This window comes from Chiloscyllium punctatum, chromosome 9 (genome assembly GCF_047496795.1).
Source record: "Chiloscyllium punctatum isolate Juve2018m chromosome 9, sChiPun1.3, whole genome shotgun sequence".
NCBI classification, from domain to species: Eukaryota; Metazoa; Chordata; class Chondrichthyes; order Orectolobiformes; family Hemiscylliidae; genus Chiloscyllium; species Chiloscyllium punctatum.
This window is the reverse complement of record NC_092747.1, coordinates 42,786,195-42,802,441: the sequence shown is the minus strand read 5'-3', so window position 1 is coordinate 42,802,441 and position 16,247 is coordinate 42,786,195. Positions and strand designations below refer to the sequence as shown.

Below are 16,247 nucleotides of genomic sequence, written 5' to 3'. Positions count from 1 at the left end.
TCCAGGAAGGGGAGCGAGGTGTCAGAGATGGTCCAGGTAAATTTAAGGTCAGGGTGAAATGTGTTGGTGAAGTTGATGAATTGCTCAACCTCCTCGCGGGAGCATGAGGTGGCGCCAATGCAGTCATCAATGTAGCGGAGAAAGAGGTGGGGGTACAGCCCAGTCCAACACCGGCATCTCCAAATCATGTTCCCATAAGGTCTCCCCTTATTCTACTAAATTCCAATGGGTACAAGTCCAACCTATTTAACATTTTCTCATAAGAAAATCACACCATGTCTAGAATTAACCAAGTCAATCTTCTCTGGACTGTCTCCAGTATCAGTACTTCGACAGGGGACCAGAACTGAGAACAGATTGTAAGTGTGGTCTGACTGGTGCCTTAGAGCCCACTATACACAGCAAAATAATGCACATCATCTCCCAGGGAGGAGGTAGATAGTTGAGTGAACAGAATTGGAAAGAAAAGTAATTGAGAGAGGAGCTTTAAGGTTCAGCAGCAGTAGGACACTAAATCCTGGGCTTTAGGAGCCCTGGGGTTTGAAGACTTGAGCTCGAGGCAATGGATATTTGTGACATAGTGCTGAACGATAGTTGTTATCAGAAACCTTTGCAAATGTAGATTACCTTTACCCGTTTGCCCTAATTCACGTATGTTTGGCAAGATAAGAATCCTGCGCATGTGCGGCCGCGAAGAACGCCGTCCTCTCTCCTCGGGCACTTGTTGACGTTTATGCAAAGTGTTGTATCCGGAAGGTCACCCACGATATAGTTGTGGAGAATGGGAAGGGCAGAGGAGCTGCAGTTGCCTGACTATGTGCTGGTGTACGAGGAGGATGAGAATGCCCAGCTTTACACTGGGCAGAGATCGGACTTCCTGAACAAGGTGGAACAGACTGGACTTGTCCTGGATCCTCCTGGGACTTGCACACAAGACAGTGAGGGACAGAAGGGGCAGAGAGCCAAAACTCATATCATTAAAGTCAATGCTCCGTTTGAGATCCTTAGCCATGCAGCGGAGGAAATGAAATTGAAGATGCCGTTGGCGGTAAGAACATCAAAAAGTTTTTTTGCTTTAAAACGATTCACCTTCTGGGTGATCCAGTCCCAAAAAGATTCTGTTGCTTTCACACAGAAAACAGCACAGGCATTCTCAGAAGGACACATATTATCTGATTAGAATTTATAATTTATTTACTTATTGTAAATAAAAGGTGTGTTGTTTACACGGACAGCGACATTCATAGCATGTATCACTGGACTTTAAACTCTCGCCACACGGAACTTTATTTCTTGCAATGATGTGTATGATTTTATTTGTAGTGATATTCAGTCGTTGCGAAAGATCTTTCCGAGGAATATTGTGGGAAAAGGCTTTCTTTTTCTAAAGGGCATTGTCAAGGCATGTCATACGGTTCATGTTATCAAAACCCATCTCACTCCAGACGAAGCACTTGGAAAGCATAAGCACAGTCCATAAGATCTTCCTAAACCTGATTTATTGATCAAAGGATTGCTTAGTAGTTACCTAATCCAATTGGCAGACCATAAAGACTACAAACCATAACCTCGGGGAAAAAGAACGTGTCATAAATGAAAAAAAGAAACTTAGCAAAAATGTTTTATTTTAAAGTACTAAAGTCTACAATTTTGCTATTAATAGAATTTAACAAATCAGTTCACTTATTGAACAGTAAATAGGAAGCTGATTTCTTTGTATCTGATAAAGTTTCGCAAACAAGTATGAGTGTTATAGGCAAGCTATTTGACAGTGGAAGGCATCACTGATTCAATGTTGTCTCCACCTGACAATCGCTTCCATGAAGGCTCACTGGAGACCTCCAATCCGCAGTTGCTTCCTCTTCCTGAATCAGGGAATACCATCTTTCGGTGAATGGTGCACAGATGTGCTGGACAATGCACCTGGCCCCATTCCCCACCCACTGGTCCCGAATGTGATGACGGGGGGGGGGGGGGGCGGTCTTTCTCAGTCTCCTCGGCAGAAAAATACAAGGGGACAAGGTGTCCTCGAATACAGTGTTGGGAGGCGCTAAGATTGTTGCCAGGTGGGTTGCACTGTTTCAAAACTAATTGTGAAAAATTCGGAAACAGTAAATACTTAGAGAGTAGTTAAAATAGCAACTGTTTGTACATATGTTACCTAGGTGTCGAGAAGGGACAGTGGGGATCATTCGGACCGTGGATTCATCCGGAGAGTAAAAGTCCTGAGAACGGTAGGTGGCTTTCATCCCCAGGATTCCGAGGGAGAGAGAATATGTTTTAAATATGCCTTAGGCATCATTATGGTGCCACATCTGCTGAGTTTCTCCAATAGCTTTTCAAATCCTTCCTCTGATCTTCATCATACTTCTGTTGTCCGCACTAATGCTTCACTCACCACACCATCATTCATCTCACGTACTTGCTGTGTCTACATGACAACTGTAAAAGTAAATGACTGTCTCCAACTTGAAGCAGAGTCTAGATTAGAGTGGTGCTGGAAAAGCTCAGTAGGTCAGGCAGCATCAGAGGGGCAGGAAAATCGACGTTTCGGGCAAAAGCCCCGAAGGATGCTGCCGAAGGGCCTGTTCTGCGCTGTATTGTTCTATGTTCTATGATGCTGCCTGCCCTGCTGTGCTTTTCCAGCACCACTCTAATCTATACTCTGATTTCCAGCATCTGCAGTCCTCACCTTTGCCTAGTCCAACTTGAAACAGCTTTTCGAGCCGCTTTTTAAAGCATTACCCCTACATTTGATATGCAGTCGTGGCGTTCTCACTAATGACTAAATCATTTTTTTTGTTTATTTCACAGATGAACGTTAAAACTTTTATACTCAGCAAAACCAATACAATTTTTAATGTTCTTAAACATTTCCATTCATGGTTCATCCAATCAAGTCAATTCTTATATACATAACTCGATGGTTGCATTCCGGCGAGTTCCCGGCGTTAAGGGAAAATCCCGCTTTAGAAACAGTGCTGAAAGTGTTGGCCATGTAATTATGTAACAGCCAACACACGTTTTAAAAATCCGCTCTTCAGAAACAGCGTCCCCAATTCCTCAATCGCGTTACAGCGAATTCGCCTTAACCAAATGCGTGTTATTGCAGAACCACCTGTACTAAAATGCATGTCCTGGACACGTAAAAAATACTGTCCGTAGAAAATGTCAAGTTTTCTTTGATCATGGTGGGACCAGGGGTTTCAGGCAATGTAGCTGGTGGCACATTCAAGGCGGAAGGTTGAGCCTTATTGCTGTAAGGTGCTTTTGCGTATTTCACAGTGGCATAAGATCAAAGAGCACAAAAGAGGCCGTTCCACCCATCCAGTCTGGGCTGTAAGATCCCACTTTCCAGCGTTTGGAGCATAGCCTTGAATGTTATGATATTTCAAGTGCTCATCCAGGTACTTTGTAAAGTTTGTGAGATGGCCCGGCGCAACTCCCCTCCCAAGCAGCGCATTCCAGATTCCAACCACTCTGAGTCGAAAATAATGTTTCCTCACATCCGCTCTAAATCTCCTGCCTTTCACCTTTAACATTGTGCTCCCTTGCTATTGACCCTTCAATTAAGGGGGACAGCTGTTTCCTACCGATCTAATCCATGTCCCTTATAATCTTGTACACCTCAGTCAGCATCCCATCCTCCCTCCCCCACCACAGCCTGTTCTGCTCCAAAGAAAAGAACATGCAAGTTCAGCCTCTCTTTTTAACTAACATGCTGAAACCCAGGCAACAGCCTGGTAACTCTCCTTTGCACTCTTTCCAGTATCAATTACAAATTGTAAACAACAACTACCTGTTAGTCAAAGCCTGTGTTTCCAATGTCAACAATGTTGAGTTTGAGAGTTGGTTAAGGTTAAGGTAACCAGGCAACGCTGGAACTCAAAAGCTTATGGTAATATAAATCAATGACCCTCCACTTGCTCTGCCCACACCTATCCACATATCTGAGATTTTACCAGGTTCCTTTCAGCAGTTACACATGTACCCATTACAAAATGAACTACTTTCAGGCAAGAGTGAAAACCTGTGACGCTGAGAAAGCACAGCAGGTCAGACATCATCCATCCTGCTCCTCTGATGCTGCCTGACCTGCTGTGCTTTCCCAGCACCACACGTTTTGACTCTGATCTCCAGCATCTGCAGTCCTCACTTTCTCCTACTTTCAGGCAAGTCCTAGATATTCAAAAGGCAAATTCATTATTGTAATGTGAAATGTTGCTTCATGTTTGCCATTTCAGATTGATGACTTTCGCAGAACGTATGTGTCAAAAGTGCAAAACTATCTTGAGACAGATAAGGAAGAAGACTATTACAGTGCACCTTACAAACATGAGAAACGACACCTGTTCAAAGGAATTGACCAAGAGGCCACATTTTTTCATCCTGCCGTGAGATCTCTAATTGTAAATTGCATTCTTTGGTGTGATAAGCATTGTCCTAATTTGAAATCATTTGTTTATACAATAATAACTCTGCCCTCCTCGCTCCAAAACATTCTGGAGTAATACTGCCAGGGGTGACACTAAATCAAAAATGCTGGTTAGTAAAGGGCAAACCAGTTAATGCTTGTTAAGGGCAAAGCAGAGAGAGCTTTATAGCATCTTGATGGAGTTAACTCATTATAATACTGCTACAGTTACAGTGAAAAACTACAAACATGTACAATTGTAGTTTTAGGAAAGCACTAATTGTTTGTTTTAGCTAAAACAAACAAACAGTGCCAACATGATTCTTTGTTTTACCTTCTATTACTTGCCTGTTAGCATATAGCTCTCAGAAATCTAAAAATGTGATTATAAATATTTGTCATGTACATCGAATAGTGTGGTGCTGAAAAGGCACAGCCGGTCAGGCAGCATCCAAGGAGCAGGAGAGTCGACGTTTTGAGCATGAGCTCTTTATCAGGAAGAAACATCTAAGGCAAGTTCACATGTAACCAAGGACATTACTCGTGCTCAAAATATCAATTCTCCTGCTCCTCAGATACTGCCTGACCAGCTGTGCCTTTTTCGCACCACACTTTTCCACTCTGATCTCCAGCAACTGCAGTCCTGATTAGATTTAGATTAGATTCCCTACAGTGTGGAAACAGGCCCTTTGGCCCAACAAGTCCACATCAACCCTCCAAAGAGTAACCCACCCAGACCCATTTTCCTCTGAGTAATGCATCTAATGCACCTAATGTCCTCACTTTCTCCTATTTGCCATGTATGTGCATATTAACAAACCTCATAGTAGTTAGTTGAAGCTTGTCACACTGGGGTATTGAACATTTTGGTTGGTGGGACACTGGATAATGTGAATTTCTTGATACAGTTTCTAGCAATTCCCAACAGATCATTCCTTTTCTCCAATACAGTACAAACCTTCATTTTTCCTGCTGGAAGACTAGAGAAGTGGGGGATGCCGGGGAAGGTGAAATGCAGCAGAGCCAACTGATTAAATATTCTCACATATTGACAATGAAATCATCTTACTTGTACTTGGAAACGAAAGGAGACGAGTGAGAAAATGGGATTATCTTCACAATCTGGGATGATTCCGGAATAATGACTAGTTGTGGTCAGACAGGAATAGTGCTAATGGTGTTTATGATCCAAACAGATTGGGCACTGAATGGTTAACTCTGTTGCTTGTCATATCTTTCCAAATCTGCATCCCTTAGATGGCAGGTATGGGGGTTATATTGGGGACGAGGTAAAAACAATAACTGCAGATGCTGGAAAGCAAATACTGGATTAGTGGTGCTGGAAGAGCACAGCAGTTCAGGCAGCATCCAACGAGCAGCGAAATTGATGTTTCGAGCAAAAGTCCTTCATCAGGAATAAAGCATCAGGAATAAGTGACCTTTATTCCTGATGAAGGGTTTTTGCCTGAAACGTCGATTTCGCTGCTCGTTGGATGCTGCCTGAACTGCTGTGCTCTACCAGCACCACTAATCCAGTTATATTGGGGACCCCTTGTTGTTTGTGGTTTATCTAAATAATTTATATTTAAATGTAGACTCATTGATCAGTAAGTGCACAGACAATACAAGAATTGATGGGGTGGTAAAAAGTGAGGAGGACAGCTTTAGACTACAAGAGGATATAGGGTGGGCTGGTCAGTGGCAAAAAAATTCAATCTAGATAAATGAATGAGGGTAGGACAGACAAGTAAGGGAATCCATGGTAAATGGTAGGACCCTGGGAAGTCCTGAGGAGCGGAGATTTTAGTGTGCATATCCACCTTTATGTAATAGGACAGGTGGATAAAATGGCTAAGAAGACTATGGTATACTGGCCTTTATCAGTCAAGACATAGAGTTTAAGAACGGGGCTTTATGCTAGAACTGTGTAAGATGTTGGTTAGACCACAGCTAGAGAATTGTGTAGTGTGGAATCTTCATTATAGGAGGGCTGTGATAGTCACTGGAGAGAGTGCAAACAGATTTACCAAGATGTTGCCTGTGCTGGAGCATTTTAGTCACAAAGAGATTGGACAGACTTGGGCTATTTTCCTTACAGCAGAGGAGTTTGAGAGAGGACATAACTGAGTTAAATAAAATTGATGGGGCACATATAGGATAGACAAAAAGAATTTTTTCCCCTTGATCAATGACCAGGAGGCATAGATTTAATGTAACGGGCAGAATGTTTAAAGGAGATCTGAGGAAAACATATTTACTCAGTGTTAGGAATCTGCAACTATGGGCAATTTAGCATGGCCAATTCACCTAACCTGCAGATCCTCGGATTATGGGAGGAAACCCACACAGACACAGGGAGAGTGCGCAAACTCCACATAGACAGCTGCCCAAGGCTGGAATTGAACTCAGGACCCTAGCACTGTGAGGCAGCAGTGCTGACTACAGAGGCACTGTGCTGCCCTTAGTATAGTTAGGTTTGACTGGTGGGGTCACAATGATCTTAAACATCTTTTGCTGTGTTTAGAGCTCCATGGCTTTAGAACAGTACTCTGTTGATGATGTAAGGTCTTCCTCATTAATATGTGGTGGCTTGTACCACAACTGAGAAAGTTCTCCCAAGGATTACTCAATCAATAGTCTGACATAGTCATTCGATTGGAATCATCACCATCCCTGGGTTTGTCATGAAGTTGTGCTGATTGAAATAAATAAATTGTCAAAACCTTTCCTGGGTATGTCCACATAATCTGAAATCAAATTTAGTTTCTTTTCGCCAAGTACTTAGGTGTTGTGTCTTAGGAGAGATTGTATGAATTACTTAATTATTCTGTTTAGATAAGGGAGTACCTGCACTACTTCATAGAATTTCAATAATAGATTTAATTTGAATCTTTTACTCAATACTACACTTTAATTGAAGCATGAAGGAAAGTATGCAGTAGTAATATATCAATTTAGTGAGTCCTCCAATCTAATAGTTCCATACCTACATAAGAGACAGGTATAACAAAAATACTGAGATGATTATACACTGACAAAAACATTCTTTATAAAAAGTAAATACATCAAATTCTGTTTGTTTTAGGTTCATCACATTCTGAATGGTATCCAAACACCCAATGATATACAAAAGGAGAAAGGTAAATTTAGGGAATCATCAATTTACAGCTTCAGTTTTTCTGTTCTGGAAGTATTTTTTGCTTTCCCTGTGTTATTACAATTAGTGCTCCATCAAAGAGTTTATCACTGTTTTGATGCTTTGCAATACTTGAATGATGTTTTAATATTTTATATTTAATAAACTTATCATATCCTGTTTGCTGTCCCTGTTATCATGTCCTTATAGTTGGAGAACCTAATGAAGGAACAGAAATGCGTTTACTTTGGCAAAGTTCTGAAGATAAAGGTATGTCATTCTGACAAGTGAGGGACATACTATCCCAATTCATTAAACTAACTTTCTTTGTTTTGTTTGAAGTAGTCTGATACAGCCTCTGGCAGGTGGTGAGAGTACCATTGCAAGGGAAAAACCCTTCATTCTCACTAACCTGTCTGCTGTAGATGCATCTGTCCATGAGAGTATTTATAATAGTGACAATTGCACAGCTCTCATGGAGATGAAATCGTAATTTCATACTGAGGGCACCTTGTATTGACTTGGGTAACATTACTAACATGCTAAATGATTAGGTTCAGACTGATTTGGCAGCTTAAAACTGGACACTCATGAGTTACAGTATGCCAGCAACTACAGCACTTGTGCAAACCATCACAATCTGTATGTCATGACCTGCACATCCCTCTCAACCAAGCAGGATAGCAACTCTGACTCAATAAAGGGTATAGGAGAATATGGCAGGAGCAGCACGTGGCATAGCCCTCATGTGGTGCCAACCTTGTGAAGCTAAAATGCAGCATTACATGTGTGCAAGCAGCAGAGACAGAATGTTATAGATTTAACTAATGGATCCAATGCAATGGATCAGATCTATGCTTTGTAACCATGCTGCATCCAGTTGTAAATGGTGGTGAAAATTTAATCAACCAACAGGAGAAGGTGGGGGGGGGGGGGGGGGGTGCTCAACAGACATTTCAACCTCAAAGCATGAGGGTGGTTATCACATCGGTACAAAACACAATGCTGAAGCATTTACACCCATTTTCAGCCAAGTAGATGACCCATCTCAATCTCTTCTTGTGGTGGCCATCATTCTAAACATCAGTGATCAGCCAGTTCAATTCACTCCTTATGGTTTCTAGAAATGGCTGAGCACACTGGATGTCCTGGCTCTGACAAACTCCCAGCTGAAATATTGAAGATTTGTGACCCAGAACTAGCTGTAGCCCTAGTCAACCTGTTCCAGTACAGCTACCACATTGACATCTACCCCAAAATTACAAGTTCCCCAGACATGTTCTTTCTACAAAATGCAGGAAGCCTAACTTGACCAATTACCACTTCTTCAATCTACTGTCAAGTGTCAGCAAAGTGTCAGGATGGTATCACATATAAGTCTGGCACAAAAATATTGTCATTAATCAATCTTAGTGTATAAATGGTTAGTAAAATGGCTTAAAGAGGGTGTGGCTGGCAGAGGTTTCAATTCATGGGCATCTGGCACCATGAGTGGGGAAACAGGGAACTGTTCATTTCGGATGGTCTCTACTTAAACAGGGCAAGGACCAGAGTGCTAATGAATTTAATATCTTGAGTGATAGATGGAGCGTTAAAATAATAAGTAAGAATGTTCACACAAGGATATGTGAACATATGAATATGAGAAGAAAAATCAAAGTAGTGATTTGAATAAAATCAAAGAAATTTTGACACGAAGGGACAGGAAATTTAGCAAAGATAATATACTGATATCACCTAAGGTCACATCTGTGAAGCCATGATGTGGAGGTGCTGGTGTTGGACTGGGGTGGACAAAGTTAAAAATCACACTGCACAAGGTTATGGTCCAACAGGTTTAATTGGAAACACTAGCTTTAGAAGCTACCAGATGAAGGAGTAGTGCTGCGAAAACTAGTGTTTCCAAATAAACCTGTTGGACTATAACCTGGTGTTGTGTGACTTTTAACCACCTTTGTGAAGTAAAGCATTAAAATTAAAGGGGCTGTTCCTGAATGCAAAAATATTACAAGATAGTTGAATTAATGACTCAAATAGATATCGATGTGTTTGACATTGTAGCTATAAATGAGATGTCGTTGTGAACTAAATATTCCAGGGTATAGCTTATAGAAGAGTTAGACACGTTAAAAAGAAGGAGGTGTGGCCCTGATGATAAATGACAAGGTGAAGGCAACAGGGAGAAAGCACCTTAGCACAGAAAATCAGGATGTCAAATGGATAGAGGAAGAGCTAAGAAGTAACAAAGATCAAGAAATATAAAAACAGATTTAAATGCCATTCACAGAAAAATAAAAAAGGCAGAAGTTAGTAAAATAAAAACAAAACAGAGATTGCTGGAGAAGCACAGCATCAGTGGAAAGTTGAAAAATGTGGTGCTGGGAAAGCACAGGTGGTCAGGGTAGTACCTGAGGAGCAGGAGAGTCGACGTTTCGAGCATGAGCTCTTCATCAGGAATGACGACTCTCCTGCTCCTCTGATGGTGCCTGACCAGCTGTGCTTTTCTAGCACCACACTTTTCAACTCTGATCTCCAGCATCTGCAGTCCTTACTTTCTCCTAGCATCTGTGGAGAGAAAACAGTGTTGATATTTAAAGTCCTGTTGCTCTTCTTCGGAAGTGGAAACATTAACTCTACTTCTGCCAGACCTGCTGAGTTTCTCTAGCAATGTCTGTTTCTTATTTCAAATTTCCAACACCCACAATATTTTGTTTTTATTAGTGGTTAGTAAAAATGGATCCCTTAGTGATGGGAAAGGGATGATTTTAAATGGGAAATAACAATGGCAAAGGTGTTAATAAATTATTTTGTTTTTGACTAGAGACCGAAGGGGCAACTTTTTCACACAGAGGGTGGTACGTGTATGGAATGAGCTGCCAGAGGATGTGGTGGAGGCTGGTACAACTGCAACATTTAAGAGGCATTTGGATGGGTATATGAATAGGAAGGGTCTGGAGGGATATGGGCCGGATGCTGGCAGGTGGGACTAGATTGGGTTGGGATATCTGGTCAGCATGGACAGGTTGGACCGAAGGGTCTGTATCCATGCTGTACATCCATGCTGACTCTATGACTTCACTATAGAATATGAAAGAATTGTGCGAGAAATTACAGGGTCAACAAGTCTCATAAAAATGAGGAATTTAAAGTAATTAATAATATTAATCATCATTTGGTACTACCGAACTTGAGTATTGCTGAAAAAATAGATATGTTATGTTGAAGCTATTTGCCTTGCACTCATCAGGACTTAATCACTGTTGCTGGTTAATTTCCCCCTTTTAGCTAACTGTGGTTCTTCTCTTGTGCTTTTCTACTTTCTGAGTGGACTTTCAATTCTGCAGGTCAATGTCTAGATGAACCTCTAAATCCATCGTTGGCCAACTTATACTGCTGCTTTCCTTCACTTTGGGCTTTTCCCCACCCTCTGAGTGGTCTTGAGCTTTGCCATCACTTGTATTCATTTTCGGCTCTTCCTGTCTCCCTCTAGGTCAGAGGGTTTGGCCTCACTTGCCACCATGTAATAATGTGAAATCTACACTCTTGTGAGTGAACAGCAACAGGGGCTTTATTAAACATAACTAGATATAGAGGATAGTAAGACAGAACATTTTATCAGGAGCCCTACAGACCCAAGCTCTAGTTCCACTTGATCTGACATCATTTTGGAATAGGGAGAAAGTGAGGACTGCAGATGCTGGAGATCAGAGTCGAAGAGAGTGGTACTGGAAAAGCACAGCCGGTCAGGCAGCATCCAAGGAGCAGAAGCAGGAGAATCGTTGTTTCGGGTATAAGGCCTTCATCAGGCCTGAAACATCAACTCTCCAACATTTTGGAATAGTTCCTTTCACACCTACTCAATAGCTATACTGAAGTAAAGACAATGTTCTTTTTTCTCCTGTTCATCAGCATTCTGCTATACGCTGGATCATTTAAGTTCTTATTGGAATCTTCTGCAGAAGAACTTGTCTTTGACCTCATCCTCCAGTGACATGACCCAAAAATTGCCCTTTCTCCCCCATGTTACTGATGTCCATCCAGGTCCTGGTACAGACAGAGTGCACATGCAGACACCAATTCTTCGATATTATCTAATGAACATATAATGTTAGTGTTGGAGCTTATAGCTGTGAGTGTCAGAGCAAGTGACAATGCTTCATCATCAGAGATATGGTTTTCTTTCCCCTCTTTTCGATATCACTGTTGCTATGAAACTGACAGTTCTTGGGTGGCTGAAAACAGAAATTCAGAAGGGAAAGGCCTGGATCAGAGAAGGGGCAGGGTTACGAAGGGTCACACCATAAGCAGCTTGCACATCCAAAACAGTAGAAAGAGGATAAGGTAGTACTTAAGAGGGAGCCTAAGACAGGAGCATACTATTATCTGGGATGACCAGAAATCCTTCCCACTTTTATCACCTGCCAGTGGTGTACATTGGAAGAATTTACCATTATTGCTCAACCTGTGTGACCATGTTATATGTGAACTTGTCTTCCACAGCCATCAAAGTCCTTGAATGAGGCTTGAACCCAGAGCCTCTGGCTCAGAGACAGGCTAGCTATCCACTGTGCCTCACAGCTCACATAATTTTTGAATAACATTGAACTCTGTATTGATTATGTAGAGATCTATATTTGGACAAAGTTTTTCATTATTATTATTATTATTAATAATAAAACACATTGTTATTTCTAACAAACAGATACTGAGAAAGTAAGAGGAGAGAAAGACAGTATTTCCACTTTACAATACTTGTTAATGAAGAAAGCATTTACATCAGCCTTCACACTACATGAAGGGCCCAAAATCATATGTGAAGAGAAAACACTAAAAACACAGAAAACAATAAATGGTGGTAAGTGGTGCAAGCCTCATGACCAATGTGACTAGCCACAGATGAATATTGGTGAGACTGGATATTATATCAGATATTCAAGTAACTAGTTGATACAAGATTGTGGTTTATACCTTATCTAGTATTTTCCATATCTCTCTCTCTCTCTCTCTCTCTCATTTTTTAAAGCAATCTTTAAAATCTACTTCATTGATTGTAAATTTCGTCAGCTGTCTAGAAGTCTGCTTATTTGGCTTAGTGGCAAATTTTACCTATTTACATTTTTGTGAAGCACTTTAGTTTCTTATGTTAAAGGTATGATATAAATTCAAGTTATCAGTTAATAATAGGTGCAAGACTCCATATTGGCAACTTTAATCTTTGCTCAGCATCACAAAATTTTAAACAATGATAACTGAATTTGAAACGTTAACTCTGTTTTTCTCTCTTCAGATGCTGTCAGACCTGCTGAGTTTCTGCAGCAGTTTTTGTTATTTTTTACAGAGTTTAGTCTCTGGCTTAGCTTATATTTTGCACATCAGTCACTGTAAACATATAAGTGATGCATATCTGCCGATCCTCACATGGATTTTTTTTGGATGTCTTGAAGTTGAACATCTCTTCAGTTCAAATGCAGGAAGCTTGTTTTAAGTTTAAACTGCCCCCAACTTACTGGAATATACTAATCTTTCTGTTTCTAATGTTCTGACTGGTTACAGAATATGATACAACCATAGAATCACATGCTATCTTCTGTCTGAAAAAAACAGACATCAGTTTTTGCCTCAGTTTGTAATACAGACCCCTTAGGTGGACATTTCAAATCCCAAATGTGAGGGTTTTCATTAGGTAAGAGGCTAAAAACATTTAATGTCTGAAGCAGAATTCCAACTCACCTCAAACACATCCCTTTCCAGTTTGAGTGGACATGGAACGAGGAGCAAGAGGCCCACCAATGTTCAGTAGTCAGTTGTTGAAACCTTTTCAGGTTATATGCCTTCATCTTAACAATGGTCTAATTTTTAAAAAATCTTGATGCCCAGGGCTCCCTATCCTCAGAAAACCCACCATGCAAAAGGATGCAAAAAGGACTGGATCATTAATGTTAATGCATTTGGTCATTTAGTACTGCAAACCTTGAGTATTGCAGAAAGAAAAGATAAACAATGTTGAAGCTGAGTTCAAACCAACTGTGAGACTGCTCACAAAGCTATAAACAATGTCCAGTCTTAGATGAGACATAATGATTTTGTGGGCGGCATGGTAGCATAGTGGTTCGCACTGCTGCCTCACAGCGCCAGAGACCCGGTTCAATTCCCGCCTCAGGCAACTGTCTGTGTGGAGTTTGCACATTCTCCCCGTGTCTGTGTGGGTTTCCTCCAGGTGCTCCGGTTTCCTCCCACAGTCCAAAATAATGTGCAGGTTAGGTGAATTGTCCATGCTAAATTGCCAGTATTGTTAGGTGAAGGAGTAATTGTAGGGGAATGGGCCTGGGTGGGTTGCTGTTCGGAGGGTCGGTGTGGATTTGTTCGCCCGAAGGGCCTATTTCCACACTGTAAGTAATCTAAAAAAAATTACTAAATAATTATGAGTGTTATGCAGAAAATCAAATTACAATTGTCAGTCTGGTTCATAATATGGCACACTTGTGCTACATACACTAAAATACAAAGCTCTCTTCTTTGCAAGCAAAAGAAAAATGCACATGCCACACTTGTTGCAACTGAACAAAATAGGCATTTCTGGTTCATTTCTCAGAGCTGTGCCTTAATCAGTCAGTCAATCTAGTTGGTTTAAATTTAAACAAAGCTTGGCAGTTAACTGTCAGACGTCGTTTAACTGATGCATGCTGCATGGTCTTTACAAATCAGAATCCACTTGCTAATAATTAGCAATCTCTTCTCATGCATTATAAAGATGTTGTACATCTTTGTATTCTTATTAACTGTCCTGATGAATACAGTGTGAAAAGTGTCCACAAAAGTGTTTCTTTCTTGCACAGTATATTCATTTATGGCACTGTTTGAGTCAGCTGGAGAAGTGCTTTGTCTTCACCATGTAATCTTCACCATTGAAGTGTTTGCAATCTGCTTATTTATCCCTATGCTTGAATACTATGTCCATCTTGCAATCTTTCCCACTATTCTGAGTTTTATCCCCCGACAGCTAGTTTACTCCCCAGTAATTTCTCACTTCTGCCCTTTTCCTGTTTTGAACATACTTCATTTCCTACCTCTTCAGAGTTGCTCTGAGAAACTTTGTGATTGCTAACACATAACTCTTGTTAGAAGAGAACATGTTAGAAATGTTGTAATGATACAGCCAGGACAGCTCTGATAGTCTCTATATTTGAATAACAAATTAGTTGGGGCAATGCCTTTGTTGAACAAAACCTCAGGAATCAGCACTTTTATCAAGAACCAAATCTAGAACCAAAACTAATCCTAGGGTGCAACTTCGAGTAGAAATGGTTGTAATTATCATATACAATTGTATCTCTCCTCCTTAACAGAAGTCCTTCTGCAATCTATGTTCATTGGCTTATTTAGTTGGGAGTAAAGGAATAAAAATGGTTTTTGTTTCACTGCTTGTAATGCCTGATTTACATTTACATTGCAAATATGCATTAAGTGTAATAGGTCTTGTTAACTTTCGGCAGATCCACATAAAAATTGGAATGACCTTCTTAATCTGTGGGCCAGAACCTACAGATTGCAGCCATTATGGAAGATTAGAAGCTACTTTGGGGAAAAAATTGCATTTTATTTTGCTGTGATGGAACATCTTTTACTACACTTAATTACACCTGCACTCATCGGTTTGGCTGTTTTTATATTTGGTCTTTATTACAGGTAATGTAATTCACATGCTCAATTTCTAACAGCAATTTGTAATAATGGTTAAAAACACAGGTAGCATAGATGGTAATTTATTTTGCATCTTAAGCTCATGCTGTCTGACTAAGAGAAGACCTATCCTATTGCTAAACCCCTAATGACCATCGAGTTACACCAACATGTATGTGATGCTAGTGGCTGAGCTTCTGCTTATGATTATATTATTGATCGATGCTGCTTTATCAGAAATGGCAGCGGCATATACATATCTTCTTTGAAAGAGACTAACGAGTTAATAACAAGGAGAAAGAAGACACTTGTCTATAGTCTATAAGCCCCCTCATTATAGCTGTATGGCAGAACAGAGAAAAAGAATTGTTAAAAAAGAGAGCAGTATATTAATATGGGTCAATTTAAGCTTTCATGAAGACTGGAATCGTCAGGTTAACAGAAGTAGCCACAAGGAAGAATTCATAGTGTATATTTGGGACACTTCCCTACTACCATGTGTTGTGAATCCAACCAGGAATCAGGCTATTTTGGATCTGGTGATGGGTAAAAAGGCAGATTTAATAATAATTTCTGAGTAAAAGATTCCCTAGAAAATAGTGACTGTAGCCTGGTAGAATTTAGCATTCAGTCTGAGAATAGGAACTTCGCAGAGAAACAAGCTTAATTAAAGCTACTTACAAGAGAATGAGTTCAGAATTGGCTGGAGTGGATTGGGAAAGGAATTTAGCAGCAAGGATGGTTGAGAAACAATGATAGTTTTCAAGAAAGTAGTTCTTGGCTCATAGCAATGATATATTCCAGTAAGAAAGAAAAATTCAAGAAAGGGGGTAAATTAGCCACAATTAGCCAGGGAAGTTGAGGATGGCATCAAGTTGAAAGAGAATTTGCATTGTAACAAAAATTTGTGGCCAACATGAAGATTTGAGGAAAATAAACAACAAAAGATGAACAAAAAAAGGAAGGAGAAAGTAAGCTTTGAGGGAAAACTTGCAACTAATATCAAGACAAACAGCC

General features: G+C 40.4%; 1 protein-coding gene across 1 annotated transcript in view; it reads left to right on the top strand.

The window, feature by feature from the left end:
* Nucleotides 1–730: 730 nt before the first annotated feature.
* The window catches only part of LOC140481337 (anoctamin-7-like), a 72,007-nt gene continuing 56,490 nt past the window's right edge, over nucleotides 731–16,247 (top strand). The window contains exons 1-7 of the mRNA XM_072577352.1: nucleotides 731–1,048; nucleotides 2,166–2,234; nucleotides 4,245–4,409; nucleotides 7,500–7,554; nucleotides 7,761–7,820; nucleotides 12,253–12,405; nucleotides 15,044–15,236. Of these exons, the coding sequence (XP_072433453.1) occupies nucleotides 782–1,048; nucleotides 2,166–2,234; nucleotides 4,245–4,409; nucleotides 7,500–7,554; nucleotides 7,761–7,820; nucleotides 12,253–12,405; nucleotides 15,044–15,236 (962 nt within the window). The 5' untranslated portion in view covers nucleotides 731–781. The remainder of the gene's footprint in view (nucleotides 1,049–2,165; nucleotides 2,235–4,244; nucleotides 4,410–7,499; nucleotides 7,555–7,760; nucleotides 7,821–12,252; nucleotides 12,406–15,043; nucleotides 15,237–16,247) is intronic.